General features: G+C 40.4%; 2 protein-coding genes across 7 annotated transcripts; one reads left to right on the top strand and one right to left on the bottom strand.

Annotated features, from left to right (window-relative positions):
* The first annotated feature begins 430 nt into the window (after positions 1-430).
* On the top strand, positions 431-10,806 carry LOC308404538 (guanine nucleotide-binding protein subunit alpha-14-like). 5 transcript variants are annotated; one of them, XM_080894618.1, is made up of 9 exons: positions 431-980; positions 1,055-1,105; positions 1,420-1,579; positions 7,238-7,422; positions 7,527-7,681; positions 8,121-8,249; positions 8,720-8,849; positions 8,937-9,090; positions 10,033-10,806. In XM_080894618.1, the coding sequence occupies exons 3-9, from the start codon at positions 1,459-1,461 to the stop codon at positions 10,221-10,223; spliced, it is 1,065 nt and encodes a 354-aa protein (XP_080750744.1). In that variant the 5' UTR covers positions 431-980; positions 1,055-1,105; positions 1,420-1,458; the 3' UTR covers positions 10,224-10,806. The 5 variants fall into 5 exon arrangements, with proteins under 5 accessions (XP_080750744.1, XP_080750743.1, XP_080750742.1 ...); XM_080894617.1 differs by having other exon boundaries at positions 1,402-1,579; XM_080894616.1 differs by having other exon boundaries at positions 431-1,105.
* A 136-nt stretch (positions 10,807-10,942) lies between these two features.
* On the bottom strand, positions 10,943-15,847 carry LOC308404539 (intermembrane lipid transfer protein VPS13A-like). 2 transcript variants are annotated; one of them, XR_013973145.1, is made up of 10 exons: positions 15,642-15,845; positions 15,039-15,152; positions 14,791-14,928; positions 14,580-14,661; positions 14,370-14,483; positions 12,786-14,207; positions 12,559-12,604; positions 12,280-12,403; positions 11,740-11,814; positions 10,943-11,639 (listed from the first exon to the last, which is right to left on the bottom strand). XR_013973145.1 is itself a non-coding variant. In XM_080894619.1 (9 exons), the coding sequence occupies exons 6-9, from the start codon at positions 12,909-12,911 to the stop codon at positions 12,014-12,016; spliced, it is 318 nt and encodes a 105-aa protein (XP_080750745.1). In that variant the 5' UTR covers positions 12,912-14,207; positions 14,370-14,483; positions 14,580-14,661; positions 14,791-14,928; positions 15,039-15,152; positions 15,642-15,847; the 3' UTR covers positions 11,841-12,013. The 2 variants fall into 2 exon arrangements, 1 of the variants encoding a protein (XP_080750745.1); XM_080894619.1 differs by lacking the exons at positions 10,943-11,639; positions 11,740-11,814 and adding an exon at positions 11,841-12,035 and having other exon boundaries at positions 15,642-15,847.
* Between the last annotated feature and the right edge of the window lie 1,638 nt (positions 15,848-17,485).

The following is a 17,485-nucleotide window of genomic DNA, read 5'->3' as shown; positions in this document are numbered from 1 at the left end:
TGTGGTCTTAATTCACAATCTTCATTTTAAATGGGAGCGAAAACTTTGTTCTAAACTGTTCCCACTACATGCTCAGCTTTGATGATAAATGGAGAGTAAACTGCCTGAAGACTGCTTGTGATTTTTTTTTTTTTTATCTAACACTAATTTACAACTTTAGTTGTTTAGTTTTCAACTTTTTCTGAGAAAAAGAAAAGGGTTGGTTAAGTTCAGGGTAATGTTTTCAGAGAATGCTGTTTTATGATTATTAATTATAATCTGGGGCCATCGTGGCTCCACGTGTGTGTGTGTGTGTGTGTGTGTGTGTGTGTGTGTGTGAGTGAGAGAGTGAATGAATAGTGGAATTGTAAAGTGCTTTGAGGGTCCCGAAAAGTGCTATATAAATACAATCTATTATTATTATTAATATTAATGAGACCCAAAGAGCGAGAAGTGTTTACTGGCTCTGTTTCGGGGAGAAACTTGCTTCTTTTAAAAGCACCACTTGAAGGGTAGAACACACTTATTTAACTTCATATCCACAGTCTTAGTACTTCTTTCTTTGTGAACTGGAAAAAGTTTTCCAGAGATCTTAAAGTAAAAAAAAAAATCCTCATATTTTAATTAGTCGTTATATATGTGAACTTTTCGCTACTTGTGATCATTCGACATATATACTGCCACCACTGACTGCTTATACTGTGGATAAATGCTGTGATTACCTCGCTTATATTCTCAAAAACCCTGCTGCAAGATCACAAAACGGGTGCAAAACACTCATTCCTTCACTGTTGGCCTTCCCGCCCTCTAGCGGGCGTGAAGGCCAGCCAGAGGGGCCCTCCCTCCTCCCTGCTGCCGAACTGCTAAATGCGTTTCCTGTCCCTGGATCTCATGAATTAGGAGTGTGATATTATAGAAACTTCCAAGGAAAGCGAGCACAGCGTGGAGCACTTCTAAGAATGAGCCATGGCACTCCATGTCCGATTAAAACTCATCTACAGGTGAATTCCTCCTCGCTCACCGTTTCCACAGGTTGTGGCAGCGAACTTCCCATTTTATCCTTTTCTATTTGTAGCCGGTGCCACGCCCTCCCGATTCGTCAGGATAAAGCTGAAGTGTCGTCCAGGTAGAGTATAACTGCAGCACTTTGTCCAATAGGAACAGCTCGTGGTGCACCTTGTTGTACACCTCGATGCTTAAGAAAATCAGAGAGAGAGAGCTTTGGACTTACCCCTGAAATCTAGCACTTTATATTTTAGCAGCAAACTTTTCTGTTTCTGTGGAAGTCAAAGGCGCAGTTTTGAAGATGCTCTGTGCCTTTTTGCGTCTGAAGTTGTGAAGTGCAAGAGGGGGCAAAGGAGCATTTTTTTTAACACGTCTGAGTTTCCTTTTTCTTTTCTTTTTTTCTGTCTTTAATCAAAGCCTGCGACATTTTTACAGCCGAGTGGTCGTTGGAGAGCAACCTGGTGACTTTCAGCGATGGCTGGATGCTGTGTTTCAGCGGAGGAGAGAGAGAACCAGAGGATCAACGAGGAGATTGAGAAGCAGCTGCGGAGGGACAAGAAGGACTCTCGCAGGGAGCTCAAGTTGCTGCTTTTAGGTGAGCATCACTAACCTGAACACCAGCTCGGAGGGTAACTGACTTCACGGAGTCCTCCTCATTCTCCTCATGCTCTCAAATACCATGCTGTAAATCATTCAAAGGTTTGATCTTGATTGTAGTCATAGATGTTCTTTTCCGGGCAAACGAAAAGCTTTAAAACATTTGCTCTTAAAGTTGTTCCTCTAGCGGAAGGATCCAGGCGTTTTCATTTTCAGTTGTGGGGGATTTTGGAGACGGCTCGGCAATTGCCATTTCACCGCTTCCTGGCCACACCTGGCCACGGGTATCATGGCAGGTGGGACAGAGCTCTGACGCCTGTCGACTAGTATTCATTTAGTCATATGTAAGAAGAATGCACACTTTAGAAGGGAAAGGAGTGGGTATTATATCCAGCACGCTACATTTTGTCATTGACACGTGTGTCTACATGAGAGGATTCAAGTCATGAGCAGCGTTTCACAGTTGAGGCGCACTGGCTTTCCGAGAACATCCAGGGTATGCGCAGCCGCGCGCCATGGCGCTGCCATTGATTTTACGCGTGGTCGGGGGTTTGAATCCTTGAGTACTTTTTGTCTGCTGGGGTTGCTAAGTTTCCACCTGGCCACAGAAATGCCGAAAATGGACACACACAGACAGACAGACAGACAGACAGACAGACAGGGAGAAAACGGATCGTTCAAAATGATATCCGTTTCTTTCCTTTACAACACTTTTACACAGTCCTGTTCGTGATGACCTGTGGAAAGCGTTAAGGCGTGGTAATAGAGCCTTAACCTCACCCCCCCCCCCACACACACTCTTCCTGAATATAGGGGGGTTGCCCTGTTCTAGGGTTATATAAGTTTATGGAAGCGGCTTCCCGATCCAGAGGAAACTTGCTGAACATGTATCAGGCGCATTTTACTGCAGCAGTGTGGGAGCACTTCAGGAACGCAGTCGCCATCCACGCCTCGGTCAGTGGTGTGTTTGAAAGCCATAACTAGCTGCTGCGGGCGCATTTCATGCAAACGTCATGCAAATGCATCACGGAGCACGAGCTATTGGTTTTTACCTGTTCTTTTAGCAGATCATTTCACTCAAAACACAGCGTTATGTTTCTGCCTGCAAGCCAACATTCATTTGCTTTAAAAGAAAACCATTTTCTCAGCTCACTGAAGGCTGTTACAGACAGCTGGACTGCAGCAGTTTTGTTTAACACATCACAAAGGTAGTTGAGAGAAGTCAAAAAGTGGAGTGAAACAACTTTCCAGAAAAAAGGATGACCCTGGAGTCTCTGTTCAGGCTGAAGGAGTGTCAAACATAAGGCCCAGGGCCCAGAACCTGGCCGTCAAAGAGCCCAACTCGGCTCCCTAAATAACTTTGGATAATGTGGTAAATGCAAAAAAGAAGGACATAAATGTTATCATTCAAAGTGTATTTTTTTAAAGCTTTTTTAGCGACAAAGACACCAACTGCCCGGTCATGCTGCACCAAAGTCAGTCTGCAGGATAAAGTCTGGGAAATAAACTGCTTCTTTCTGTCATTTTTAAGCATTTCATCATCATTCTCCTTTCTTAAAGTGGGAGAACAAAGAGTCACGTTGGAGTGTTTCTGTTGCTTTCTGAGGTACTTAATGTATTCTTAAATGTCTTTACACAGACAGAAGAAGGAATGATTTGGAGGGTTTTCTTTTCCAGGTAATAAATCTACTGCTCCAGCCCACTAAGATCAAACAGGGCTCTGTGTGGGCCACAGTGTAAAAGGAGTATGACAGCCATGATCTAGAAAGTAACCTTTTGTTACCTGGTCAGAGTGACTCAGCTCTCAGTGGATTTCATTAGGATGGTCAGAGTCAGGTCTACTGAGAGTGCAAGAGATTATATTATAATATTTATACTATATATGCATATAAACATGTATAAATGCACATGCGCACACTTACAAATATGGATATATGCCCTCGATATATCGATATATACCCTCAAATATCTATACATACATTTACATATATAGACACTGAAATACTGTTTGGTTCTTCTTTTTGGAAGAAGTGTTGTTTTTTTCTGTTACTTTTAACTGGAAGATGTTTGAATGTAGCAGTAGATCTGCTGGATCTCTTTTTTTGTTGTTGTTTTTAAAAGTCAAATTTTGCAGATTAGTGACTTCTCATGTTTTTTGTTTTGTGCCTCTGCACAGTCGCTGCCTGGCAGGTACATTTCAGTTGTGAAAAAAAGGGACAGGGCAGAGTTTGACAGGTGGTAGTAGCCGTTATCTCATGACACTAACACCACATTCATTCACACGGGCACCATCACCTCGTGTTACAGCGTTCCCCGATCGAGGAAGTGTGCAGATATGAAGCTGTGTTTGGGCTTGTGGTCAAATCTGTTATATGTGTGTAGCTATTTCATGTTGGCCGCCGGTCTGTGGAGACTTCTGTAGCCGGCATTAATCGGTCACAAGGAAATTGTAAAACCTGACTCTGCACCACGCACACACGCACGTGTCCAGGAATCAAGATAAGTCAAGAGTCCAGCTCAAGACGTCTTTTCAGCTTTATTGACAGATACAGTGAAGAAATGACAGGAAAGTGGGGGGAGGGAGAGAAAGAGAGGGGAAGACAAATGGCTAAAGGGCCATGGGTCAGACTTGAACCTTGGCCGGCCATTCTCAGCCTTATGGTTGCCTGCTCAACGCACTGAGCTAAACTGGCACGTACTATAAGATATCTTGGACATCCCAGACTGCAACGTGAATGACATTTTTTGTGATTGGTGTTTCAAACCTTTTTGTATCTGACAGACTATTTGAATTGAAAATCATTCATGGGGTCAGTTGTCACAGTTTATATCTACTGTAGCTTCTACCGGTGGCGTCTGAGGAAGAACATTCTGCAGGGACAGTGAAGTGATTCGTCAGTTTTTATAGCTTGACTATCCTTTAATTTAATCCTCTTTGAAATCAGCACCATTTCACTAAAACAAATTCAAATGGTAAAAGAAATTTGACTGATTGGCAAGTTAATCAAGAATGATATTGACAAATAGAGAACTATCAAAAGTTCATTCTAGAGACGATGATGGCAAAGATTTGTCACAGATCAAGGGCAAAGATTAACTGAATAATGTGACATGAATACATGCAGTCTGAGCTTGTTAACCTCCCTCCTTGAGGTCCAGCCTGATTTGCCTCCAATCTGAGCACCTGCCTCTCCTTCTTCTCCAAAATGATCTCATCTCCGAGAAACTTGACTTGTAAACAAGGTGCATGCAAATGCACACAATTTGTCTAAGATTTGTTTGTTAAGATGTAAAGATGATGACATGCAAAACAGCTGGGAACCAAGGAGCTGACACACACACGCACACAACAAATGCCCACAAGGTGAAACTCCCCACCCATCCCTGCATAAATCCACACATACACAAACACAGCAACCTCCAATATTCAGGTCTGTTAACAAACACATTTGTTAACGAAATCGGCTGTGCATCATGTGATCTCAGTGAGAATATTACGAGCTTTTGCTGTAAGAGCTGAAGAGTAACATGGCAGAAAGGGACTGTGTGTGTGTGTGTGTGTGTGTGTGGTTTGCATACCTTTTAATAAGAACAAGTAAAGTATGTTTTAGTGAAATATAAGTTAGTCGAAAGACCTTTTAGATGGAGAGCTTGAGTCCAAATACACACCGAGTCTCTGAGTTATTAAGCGTGCATCTGATCCTGTCACTCAGGAAAGGTTTCAGGGTGAAAAAGTGCACCGTTCTTGTTGAATTAATTATTGGAAGTTAGGAGGGCTTTTGTTTTATTTATTTTTCCATCTGACCAAAGGAAGGTCATTTTTCAGAAGCAAATTAAGCAAGGTTGACTAAAATATTTTATTCAACCAGGTGAAACTAAAGCTATGAATGATATGTTGAATTTTATTTCGGGCAATTTGTGATATTTAAACTTCCTGTTCTCGGATATTGGCGAGTGTCCCTTTGGCAGTCAAATATACATTCAAATCGTTCAGCTTGCGTCCCTGCGTGGACAAGCTGGGTATTGAGAGTTGTCACAGAACTTGTTTTTATTTCTTTTAACTTATCTCTTAGTAAAAAGTTGTTCATAAAAAGACAGATGGGTCTTTAATGTAGCTGCCAGGCAGCTGCCAGCTGGCATACAGTATGCAACACCTGTGCAACATCACACGTAATAATTCAAATTTGGGTCTTTTTTAATGTAAATATCATAAATATTGAGTTGCAGTAATAACTCACCAGGATGCAGCTCAGTAATATTTTAAAGTATATATAAACTTTATGCTCTTGCAGAAGGGGCATGGATGCATGACACTGGGCAGGGGTACATTTTACTGTATCGACAACTTCAAGTTTAAAATTGTCACTGTAAGGAGGGATAGAGACTCCCATGACTTTTTTTGTTTGTGTCTTTGCAGCAGAGAGCTAAATTTGCTTGCTTGCAGTGGCCATAATATCTTCTCTTGGGATAAATGAAGAGTAGAAAATTAGGCTCGTCTTTTATCTTTAACCTGGACCAGATACCACCAGCAAGCTCTGATCAGCTGACCTCAAAGATCTCGTATTTGCATATGAATGTAGTAATTTACTAATACATGGAGGCAACTGACCATAGTAAACTGGAAATAAACCAGTCCATTTCCAATTTAATTAGCACAATTAAAGGTCAAACATCTAGCTAGCACTGACCACACACAACAACTCAAGGTTCAGTATCTTTCTCCAGGATAGTTTGGCATGCAGAGCGGAGCAGCCGCGGATCAAACCACCAGCCTTACAACAGGTAAATGACCTGCTCTAGCTCTTGAGGCACAGCCTCTCTGTTAAATGGTTCAGACCCAAAGTGATCACTAAAATTTTGGAAGTCAGCCTAAAGAAGAAAGAATCGGTGTCACATGGGACCTTTTAAGGACCTGTTGAGCAGCCTCACAGCCACATTCTGGACCGTTTGCAGGGCTTCTGGGGTTGATTTGCTCAGGCAGGGAACAAAGGCAAATAATTACCGGTATAGAGGCATGACAAAATAAAACATCCCTCCACCACTCAAAGTATTATACTATAGGGCAATTGAATTTATCTAGTAAGTGTGTGCATATCAATACGTTTAATAAAACATTATCTATGTAGCTCTCAGCAGCACACATATGAGCTCCATATCAACCTGCACATAAGTGATGCTTACACATTTCAGTATTTATACTATAATGATATAATCTGCTTGTACAATAAGTACTCTAATTTTCTTATACTTAACATTTGTTTTCTTCCTCTTTATAGCTGTAGTTAGACTAATGTTATTACTGGTGGTTTTGATACTTAAATACTTCTAGGTACTATGAGAACCTGTTGTCTGGCATCAAAATCAAGACAATGAAAGCAGTCGTAACTGACTCATCAGCATGATTTCTTTAAAATTCAGAAACATGACAATTAAAATGGTCAAATCCTGCACCGATGAGCACTGCTGAGAAACAGGCTGTCACGTGAATGCAGATTTTTAAAAACAGACCTTAGACATAAAACTGCATTCCCGTCTGCTCACGCAGCCAGCAGATGTTTACTTTGGTTTGATTTGCAGAATGTTAATTTGCAACGAGGCAAAAAATTGTAGACCAAATAAATCTATTATTGAGTTTAATCCTCAATGTGTCTCACAGGCACTGGAGAGAGTGGAAAGAGCACCTTTATCAAACAAATGAGGATTATCCATGGAGGAGGATATACAGACGAGGACAAAAGGAGCTATGCCAAGCTGGTGTACCAGAACATCTACACGTCCATGCAGACAATGGTCCGAGCTATGGAGGCTCTTGGTATATCTTTCACTGATCCCCAGAACCAGGTACAGGCAGACTGACTCTGTTCCAGTCCTTTACAATAAAGACTTGATGGATGGTTACCTCATTGTTACCTCACTGTCTTTTTGTCTTCTCGGTGTGTCCATAGAGCCATGCCAGCGCAGTCCTGGAGGTGGAGGTGGATAAGGTGGAGGACTTAGATAGCAACCTCGCCATGGCTGTCAAGAGTCTGTGGGATGATCCTGGAATACAGGAGTGCTATGATCGGCGCAGGGAGTACCAGCTGTCCGACTCCACCAAATAGTGAGAATTAGGCATTTATGATCTTTAACAGTGTGCGCAGATCAAATTATATTGACAGGATTATTAAATGAGTATAATATTCATGCAGAAGGAGGAGTCCCTTCTGACCACATAGATGAGTGCCTGCTGATAGAAGAACAAAAATCTTGCTGAATATAGTCTCTGTCACTGCCACGAACGATGGCAATAAAAAGAGAAGAGCTTTTTTTCGGCTTGCTGTTTTTACTATTTTGGGAAATGCAAATTTGATCGAAGCTAAAACAAAAAGTATTTGTTCTCTTGCATTGGAGCAAAGTCTTCATCTCCCTTGAGAGTCCCACCAGTGAGTGAACTCTCATGTAGCTACATGCATTTGGTTTACATTTTAAGTTTTCTACGTGTTTTCTGTATTTTTCCTTTCTTAGTGTTTTTTTTTCTCCCTGCATATTTTTCTTTTTAGCTATCTCACAGATCTGGATCGGATTTCACAGCCCTCATACATACCTGACCTTCAGGACATCCTCAGAGTCCGAGTCCCAACCACTGGTATCATTGAATACCCCTTTGACATGGAGAATGTCATTTTCAGGTGAGGTGCATATTGACATCTTCTGAGTTTCAGTTCAATTCAGTTCAGTTGAATTTATATAGCATCAAATGACAACAGCAGTCGCCTCAAGGTGCTTTATATCTTAAGGTAGACACCTTACATGTGTAAAAGGTAAGTGAAGAAGAAACACTCAGTGCTTCATGGGAAGCCAATGCAGCCTAGACCTATTGTAGCATAACTAACAGATCACCTGATCCAGCCCTAACTATATGCTTTATCAAAACGCAAAGTTTTAAATCTAATCTTAAAAGTAGAGAGGCTGTCTGTATCCCAAATCCAAACTGGGAGCTGGTTCCACAGAAGAGGGGCCTGAAAGCTGAAGGCTCTGCCTCCCATTCTACTTTGAAATACTCTATGAACCAAAATAATAGCAGCAGCACTGGAACTGGCCACAGGCATGGCACCGACCTCGAAGGTGGCGTGACTTTTCTTGGCTGCTTTTATGACAGGATGGTTGATGTGGGTGGTCAAAGATCAGAGCGGAGAAAGTGGATCCACTGCTTTGAGAACGTCACCTCCATCATTTTCTTGGTGGCACTCAGCGAATACGATCAGGTCCTGGCTGAGTGCGACAATGAGGTGAGAATTTAACGACACAGCAAATGATGATTTCAGTTTACATCCTCCTGGAGTTTTACATGTGTTTGATCCCTTTAAACATCTCAGAACCGCATGGAGGAGAGCAAGGCCCTGTTCAAGACCATCATCACCTACCCCTGGTTCCAGCGCTCATCTGTCATACTTTTCCTCAACAAGACCGACATCCTCAAGGAGAAGATCTTGTACTCTCACTTATCCACCTACTTCCCTGAATTCACAGGTTAGACTGAGTGAATGCTCATCTTGATTTCAGCTCTTATTCCACCGCAAGATTTGTAATTACTTAGCTGATCTAATTAAGTCCTTCATCATACAATCGCTGCACGGTACTCATTTTTATGGAAGTGTTGAAATAGACTAAAAATACTCAACTGACACTATATTAGGTACACTGTGCTGGTACCAGGTTGAACCTCCTTTACCATCAGAATTGGTTTAATTCTTCATGGCTGAGATTTAAAAGGGAGCTGAAAACATTCAGCAGGAATTTTGGTCCACATTGGCAATCATTAGTCTAAGCTCCGCCCCTCCCTCCTTGATACAAGCCCACAAGAAAATCACCAAATTTGTTCTGCATTAAAAACCCATAATTTGTTCAAAATAAAATAACTGATTGTTTTTTTTTTAAACACATTTTTAATCTTTAAGTATCAAGACTTAGAATTTCAGTTTTGGTTTGGTGTTTTTGGCTGACAAGAGGTGAAACCATGTGTGGTCTTCTGCTGCTGTAGACCATCTGCTTCAGAAGATGCTCTTCTGCATACCTCGGTTGAAATCAGTAGTTAATTACCATTAGTTACTATATCATCACGTCTGGCCATTCTCCTCTGACCTCTGTGAGGACTGCTACTCACAGATCATCTTTTCACTTTCAGACTATTCACTGTAAACACTACAGATGGTTGTGTCTCAGTAAATTTGAAATACTCAGACCAGCCTGTTTGGTACCAACATTTAAAGTCACTTAAATCACTTTTCTTCCCCATTCTGATGCTCAGTTTGAACTTCAGCAGGTCGTAAAATGCATTGAGTTCCTGTCATGTAATTGGCAGATTAGATATTTGCATTAACAAGCAGTTGAACAAGTCTACCCAATCAAGTGTCTGGTGAGCGTATGTTGAATTTACTGACATATTTAAATAATATCAACCCTGAATTGCAGGACCTCAGCAGGATCAAGTAGCAGCTCAAGAATTCATCCTAAAAATGTACCAAGAACAAAATCCGGAGAAGGACAAGACGTTGTATTCTCACTTCACCTGCGCCACAGACACAGAAAACATCCGCTTTGTCTTCGTGGCCGTCAAAGACACCATCCTCAGGCACAACCTCAAGGAGTTCAACCTGGTGTAGAAAGGTTGCATACAGCACAGGAGCAAATGCATACAAGAGAAGACCTGAGGAAAGCCGAAATAGAAAAGAATCTAATTATCAATCAAGCTTAAACCAAAAAAAAGAAATTTGAAATTGTTTCATTTCTAACAAGGGAGATCCAAAAAAGAGAGAATACAAACATCCTGTACCAGACATACTAACATGAAATTGTGTTTAGATGCTTTAGTTTCCCTTGTAGTTTTTTAGTATTTGCTGTAAATGATACATTACAGTGGAAATGAGAAAGTGAAAATTAGTAGCAAGTAACTGACCTGTTGTGTGAACTACTTATTTAAATAGACATATGATCTGAGTGCTTTAATGTATGTAAATGTATCCCCATGTAATAGTTTGATAAGGATGCTCTTTAGCCCGGTTTTGTGATTTCATAATGTTTAGAAACGGTTGCTCTAACACTGAGACGCATGTAAGTGCCTTATTTACTCAGGACAGTCAGCAGAGCCACGGAGTTCATAGAGTGTCAGATGTAAATAGTCTGAGATGTGCTTTAGGAAAAAAAATACAACTGTTTCTTCTATTTATGGTTATTTTCAATAAAGAGTACAAGTCAGGTGCCTGACGTTTTCTTGGTGCGAGGAATAAATGAAGACCGCTTTGAATTAAAAAAAACGTTTATTTTTATTGAAAAAAAAAAAAAAAAAAAAAGCCAGCGCAGTGAATATTTCGTTCCCCGAAAACAAAACTACGTTAATGGCAGCAGAAAGTATTTAGTAATATTAAACCGTGATGCGCCCAAGACCATGTTTGGCATTGCATATGTGTGGTATAAAAACATAAAAATCACAAAATTTCATACTGCAAGCTCCTCATAAAGTCTGATGCGAGGATGGATATATACAGATAGACATCATATTAGGTCATATACAGCAAACTGATGCATGTAAGTACAGTATAAAAATAGCATGCATCTCTGACTCACACACTCAACAGTCTTTATTCTGCAATGTATAAAAAAAAAATAGGAAAAAGAACTTTAAGGATGCACATTTTTTGAATTATGTGTACTATAAAGCCATACTAATTCATATTAGCATGCCTTTTATATAATCCAGTAAAAGAAACAGTGTGCAACATTAAATGTGCTACAACAATTACAGTTAATTTGGCCTCAGTGATACTCGAGGGATTTTTTCCCCCCCCCCTATCAGTTGCTGTTAAGATTGACATTTCTACACCCAAATCCTCCTTTACATCCAGAAATGAAAGTTAAACTCAATCTCTAAAGCTACGTTAGGCAAAAATATTTTTGGTAGCATGCAGTAAAGAAAAAAAGGCACTGGCACACACAGAGCTCGTGTGTTTAGCATTTCTCAATCTTCAGAGTCAGTACTTGGGTAAACTCTCTCTTGCATCCTCCAATTTGGTGAGAACCCACTGAAAATAAATAATGACCAAAGTTAGAACTAATTATTTTCACTAGTCGTGTATCCCAACTGAAAGGAAATATCAGCTTGAGTCTAAATTGCAAACTTACTTTGGCTATCTCTGGAGTTTTGAAGTTTATTATCTTCCCAAACTCTTTGGCATGAAAGACTAACTTCACTCTCTCCTGCAGTGGAAGGCGAGGTTCAGTGCAGAAGTAATAATAATAATAATAATAATAATAATAATAATAATAATAAAGAAAAATTTAACTTTTAAACAAAGACAGCAGCAGTGGAAATGCTCATCTCCAGGATTCAAAACAGGGCTCCACAAAGCAACAGCTGACACCAGGGCTGCTACATCCAAGTTTTATACAGTCTGTGTTAAGCTGTGGGCTGCAGCCCCCTGGTGGGCAATGAAGGTACTGCATGTGAGAGGTATGAAGTCAAATCTTTACATTAGTTACAATTTAATTTGAATGTAACGCTGTTAATAGAGAGTCAAGTACAAGAAGTACAGCAGAAGATTAAAACAAATGAATGAAAACAAAGGACAACTCAGGGCATAAACAAATTCAAACAGGACCTATCTGATTACACACTGATGCGGCAAGTGCACAATCACATAGCACAGACAGAAATAACTGTACCTCTTGATCCCTTGGAAAGTGCTGCTGGCCATGTCAATAATGCCTCCTGTTGGTCGAGCTACTGCACCAACCAAACCTTTTCCAACACCTTTAAAAAAGCCCGCTGCCCCCTCTTTCTGGGCCCCTGCATAATAACACAAACACTGCAGCTTAAGTTCAAAGATCTTCACGGCCAAATGTCAAGTGTTCAATGGAAACACACTAACAGAACACGTAGTTTTTTTATGCCCTTATTTTATTGGACTAACATGTTTATACTTGTGGTCAGACTCATCTTACCTTTAATAGGTTTGGTAACGATCCCTGTGATCCCACTGACAAATCCCTGTGGGAAAAGGAAGATAACACTGCAGAATAAATGACTCATTACAGCCGTGCATTTTCTTTCAGACTAGTTTGCAGTGTTGTTGTTGCTAGTCTTACTACTTCCTACATCCTGCATTAACTGCGTGTTTCCTGCTGATAAACAGAGAGGAGCAATTTAAAAACCAAACAGTTTTACATACAGACACCAGTCCTTTTCCACCCCTGGTCAGCCCCTCTCTCAGACCGCTGGGCTGTTTGTTCATAGCTTCTCGTCTCTTCTGCTGGTACTCTTCATCCATTGTCATCGCTGCGACACCCTTTGCCATGGCACCTGTTATCCTGGAGGCTGCACCTGCAATACCGCCTGAACAACAAACATGATTTCTTACCTGAGAATATTTTTTAATATATCTTAAATGTTCATGTCAAAATTGTGTCAGTGAAAATCTGAAATCTTAAGGGCTCCAACATGTTGCTAAAAAGTCTCAGATGTGTAATGAAACAGCCACAGTTCACTGTTAAAGGCAATATAATGCTGAAATTTAACAGATATAACACTATATTAAAAACACATGCAGTAAAACGACAAATGCTCAGTTATTACACTGTTCAAATTACAGCCCTATATAGCAGCCATGAACCCATCCCAGTCAATCAACGTGTATAATGACAGCAGATAAAGTGAGGACAGCGTGCAGGGCTGTACAAACTCTTTAACGACCTTCATTTCTTTTTATTTATTTTTTTCATGTGGTGATGAGCAATAATTCTCCGAGCTTTATTACGTTTTTTGTTGGACATTTACTGCTTTTTAACTCATTTTCAATCTAGTTTCACATTATTTTCACAGGATTATTTTTAACATCTGATAAACTTCTTAACACTGATGTCAAGCATATAATGACACCAGGCTAAAGGGATGAATCATTATTGTTTCTACACATTATGGACACTTTCAATTAAATTTTATTTTTAACCAGTTTGTTACCAGCAGCCTCTCACAAAAAGCAAATGATTTGCTCAATCTATGAAACATGGCAATGATAACACAGTTTGACAGACATAAAATAGCTGAAAACAAGTGAAGGAAACTGGACAGTTGGGAGGGACAAAGAAAGAAGTTGCAGGTCTAAAAGGCATGCCTCCACTTAGGTGAAGCAGTGCTCAGACTCAACATAAGTGAAGCAGTGTGGGATCATCTTTACAGAAAACAGAACAAAAGGCAACCAGCATCTAAGGAAGAGCTTTGAATGTCCTTCTAGAAGCCTGGAGAACTATTCCTGAAGACAAGGAAGCTGAGTAAGAGAGTTCAGGATGTGATAAAGAATTGTAAAAACTGTTTTTGCTGTACATACTGTATTTCAAAATACAAAGAAATGAGTGCAAGACTTTTGCACAACACTGTACTTAAATTTAAAATAAAAGATAAATTAAACATAATTAATTTTTGAATTAGAAATTCCAGTGATTATTTAGCAGTTTTGACCTGATCCTGTTGAGCTAAGGCTGACTCTGTATTACCCCTTTAACACCATTTCATGCTTAGCTACAGCTCCTCCCACCAGCGCCTTAACCCCAAGAGCCATTCCTTCAACAAACTCCTCAGGGCCCTGGATGGCTCCCTAGAAGAAAAAAAAAAGAACAGTTATTGTGAATGTTAACCTGAATCCAATGTGGCCATATTTTCTAAATTACACAACGTAACTATTCAACAGGTTTTATAACGCACTTCAAAGCTAAAAGACCCAGTTGAACTTGTCAATAATTTTATTGGATATCATTACCTGATAGGGCTCATAAAAGAAAGCCTCCACCCCTTCTGACAATCCTCTGATCAGTCCAAATGGGTTTCCAAGAACATCGAGGCCCAGCACCAGCACATACATCTGCTTAATAGCCTTGAGATACACATAGGTGGAAAATCAAAATATCAAAACAAAAGAAGACAAGACAAATTGTCACTTGTCTGGTTTCATTGTGCTTGTATGTATTACCTGCTTAGAATAATGTCTGAGGACCTCCCACTGGAGCTGCTGAGTGGTGTAGAACTGGTAGGTCAATTCAAAAAAGGCCAGCCTGAAATAAATGTCACATTCAGCCAAGAAGCAGGGTTGGAATCACCAAGAACAAGTCACATGGAAGTAATTTAATGCTAATGGATGGCACATGCATGCTGTCTATTTGAGCCTTTTTCTGTATTCATACTTGAAGACAACATCCTGCACGTCAGTGAGCTGATACTCTTCAGCAACAAATTGAGCAACTGCACAGGGTTCAGTTACGATCTCTCTTCTGTGTCAAGCCATCCTCTCCGCCTGAGCTCAGAGAGAAACTCAGGTGCAGCTGACAAAACAAAAACACAAAAACATCAGCAGGCATTAGTATGGCAACAAAGAAATTGCAGAGATCAGTTCAGACACTATTTGTTTGACAGAAACTGCATTCGCACACACCTTAATGGGGGAAATGTGGAAGTACTCGTAGAGGCTGATGGGAGATTTGTCAGCAGCAGAGACATGGTTCAGTTCTGTCTTTATGTTCGTTATGTCCTTTTCAAACAGTTCCACCTGAAGCATCAGGAGAAAGGCACAACAGCTGTTGAGTTAACTGAATTATAATCATAACGCAATCTGAACAGAAAGGTAACTTTGTGTGTGTGTCAAGGCGTGTAGCCAAAATCAAATAAAAAAATAAAAAAATTGAATCAAAATTTATTTATAAGCACATTGAAAAACAACATGGGTTGAGCCAAATTGATGTACATAGTAGAGATAACATAGTAAACATACATAGTAATTACTATAAAATACTAGTCATAATTGAAAGCTAGAGAGTACAATTGTGTTTTCAACTGGGTTTTAAAAATGCTGAGTGTTGGGAAGACCTAAATGAAGGGGCAGACTGTTCCAGAGTTTGGGTGCAGTGATCACAAAAGCTTGTTCACCTCTGTCAAAAGGAACTTATCTGCAGACCTAAGTATGGAACGCCAGGACTGACATAATGAATTAATTAAATGTCCGTAATTACAGAAAATAAAACATTTAAAATACACAAACCTCCTGAGCTGACATCCAGGAGGGCCTAAATAGTCCTTTATGGCCTTCTTTCTCACTTATTTCTTCTCTTTGAACAATATTTTCTCCATGTGTGGAGCTGACCGCGAGCTGCAGCATGCAGACGCCATGTGCGCTAGCATAAAGTGGCTGAGTGGAGACCCAAACTGCAAACAACTGAACCCTCGATACTTCACCACCAGAGGGTGCAAAAGAGCAAAATCTGGACATAAAGCTCAACAAAACATAAAATGCAAAAGACCGTTACACTCCCACCAATCACTTGTGATTTAAAGAATAAAGTATTGCCTATGAACTAATGAATGGCTTTTAAATGAACTATTATGAATTATATTTAAGCAGAGTGCGGTGGAGAATCTTCTTCCCCTTCCATCAACACCTCACTGTGTGAGTCATGTCGGACAAAGAGGGGTAATAGGGGCAATAAAATTAAGATTTGTAATTGAGAAAACATTGCATGCAGTAAAAAGCATATTAGCAACCTGTCTAACATGTGCGCGAACTAATGTAGGTAAATCAAAAGCAAAACATCAGCATTTACCACAACCAGATTTTCCATTTCATACATTACAAATTGATTTCACACATATGCCAGCACAAGGAAGCATCAAGTACTTACTGGTAATAGTGGATCAATTTAGTAAATGAGTAGAAGCTTATCCAACCTCAAAAGAAACTGCAGAAGTAGTCTGTCAAAAGTTGAGCAATGAAATAATACCCAGATTCGGAATACCTCACCAGATTAACAGTGATAGAGGATCTTCATTCACATTAGAAGTAATTCAAAAGTGTGCTAAAACTTTAATGACCTGGGTCAAATTACTTCCTCAAGTCCTCTGTGAGATTAGAATGACTCAATCTACAGTAACCAAATTATTTCCATTTGAAATAAGACTATTTCCAACACCATGGTCAGCTTCCAGAGGGGCACCGCTAGTAGAAGGTGATGTATATTGCATTGTCCACTGATGTTCACAACCTGGTAGAAAAACTGAATAATAACTATCAGAAAGTTTGTCTCTCTCAGCCTTTCCCCTCCACAGTTCCACCAGTGGAGACAAGGAAATGCATGTTGGAGAAGCCACTAAAACCAAGGACTCTCTGGGAGGCCGCGCGTGTTCCAGCCCCAGACTGTACTGGCAGTGACGAAGAACCAGCATCCTCACAGACGGACAACCTCAGTGGATTCATGCCAGCAGGGTTAAGACCAGCCCAATCGGACCATCTCAGGCGTCGGATCAAGCAGACGACATCTCCGGCGAGCCAGCGCCCGGAACTAGAGCAAATAAACACACACGGGTAGATGACATCTCCGGCGAGCCAGCGCCCGGATCCAAAAGTTACATACACACACGCAATCACTGATTAACACACAACGTCTGAAAGAACAACAACAAGGTACTCAAACATCCAGCAGGAACAGAAAGCCAAAAGTACCACATGATGTCTAACCTGATAAAGCCAGACTCATTTCATCCTGATAATGGAGAAAATGAAATGCCCATTGTCATCATACGACGCTTATTCTGTGTCTCTCGAACCTGGGACTAGGCCAGAAGACGACTGAAGAACTGTCTTTCTTATATATTTAGGTTATTTATCATATCTATCGCATTAACCTTAGGATTTCTCTTTGCTATTTTGTATTGTAAACTGCAACCATGTTCACATTTCTGCAGGTCATATTTTGCTGACTATACCTCATGCTCTATTTTGCAAGACACCTACTTAATGCACTCCTCACGTTCCCTAAAATCAGTAAATAGCAACATAGACGCCACTAATAAACCATCTTATGCGCCCTCTAGAACAGGAGCTAACGCCTG

This window comes from Rhamphochromis sp. 'chilingali' (assembly GCF_963969265.1).
Source record: "Rhamphochromis sp. 'chilingali' genome assembly, chromosome: 10".
In the NCBI taxonomy this organism is placed as follows: Eukaryota; Metazoa; Chordata; class Actinopteri; order Cichliformes; family Cichlidae; genus Rhamphochromis; species Rhamphochromis sp. 'chilingali'.
The sequence above is the reverse complement of the archived record's forward strand: the minus strand, read 5'-3'. Positions and strand labels throughout refer to the sequence as shown.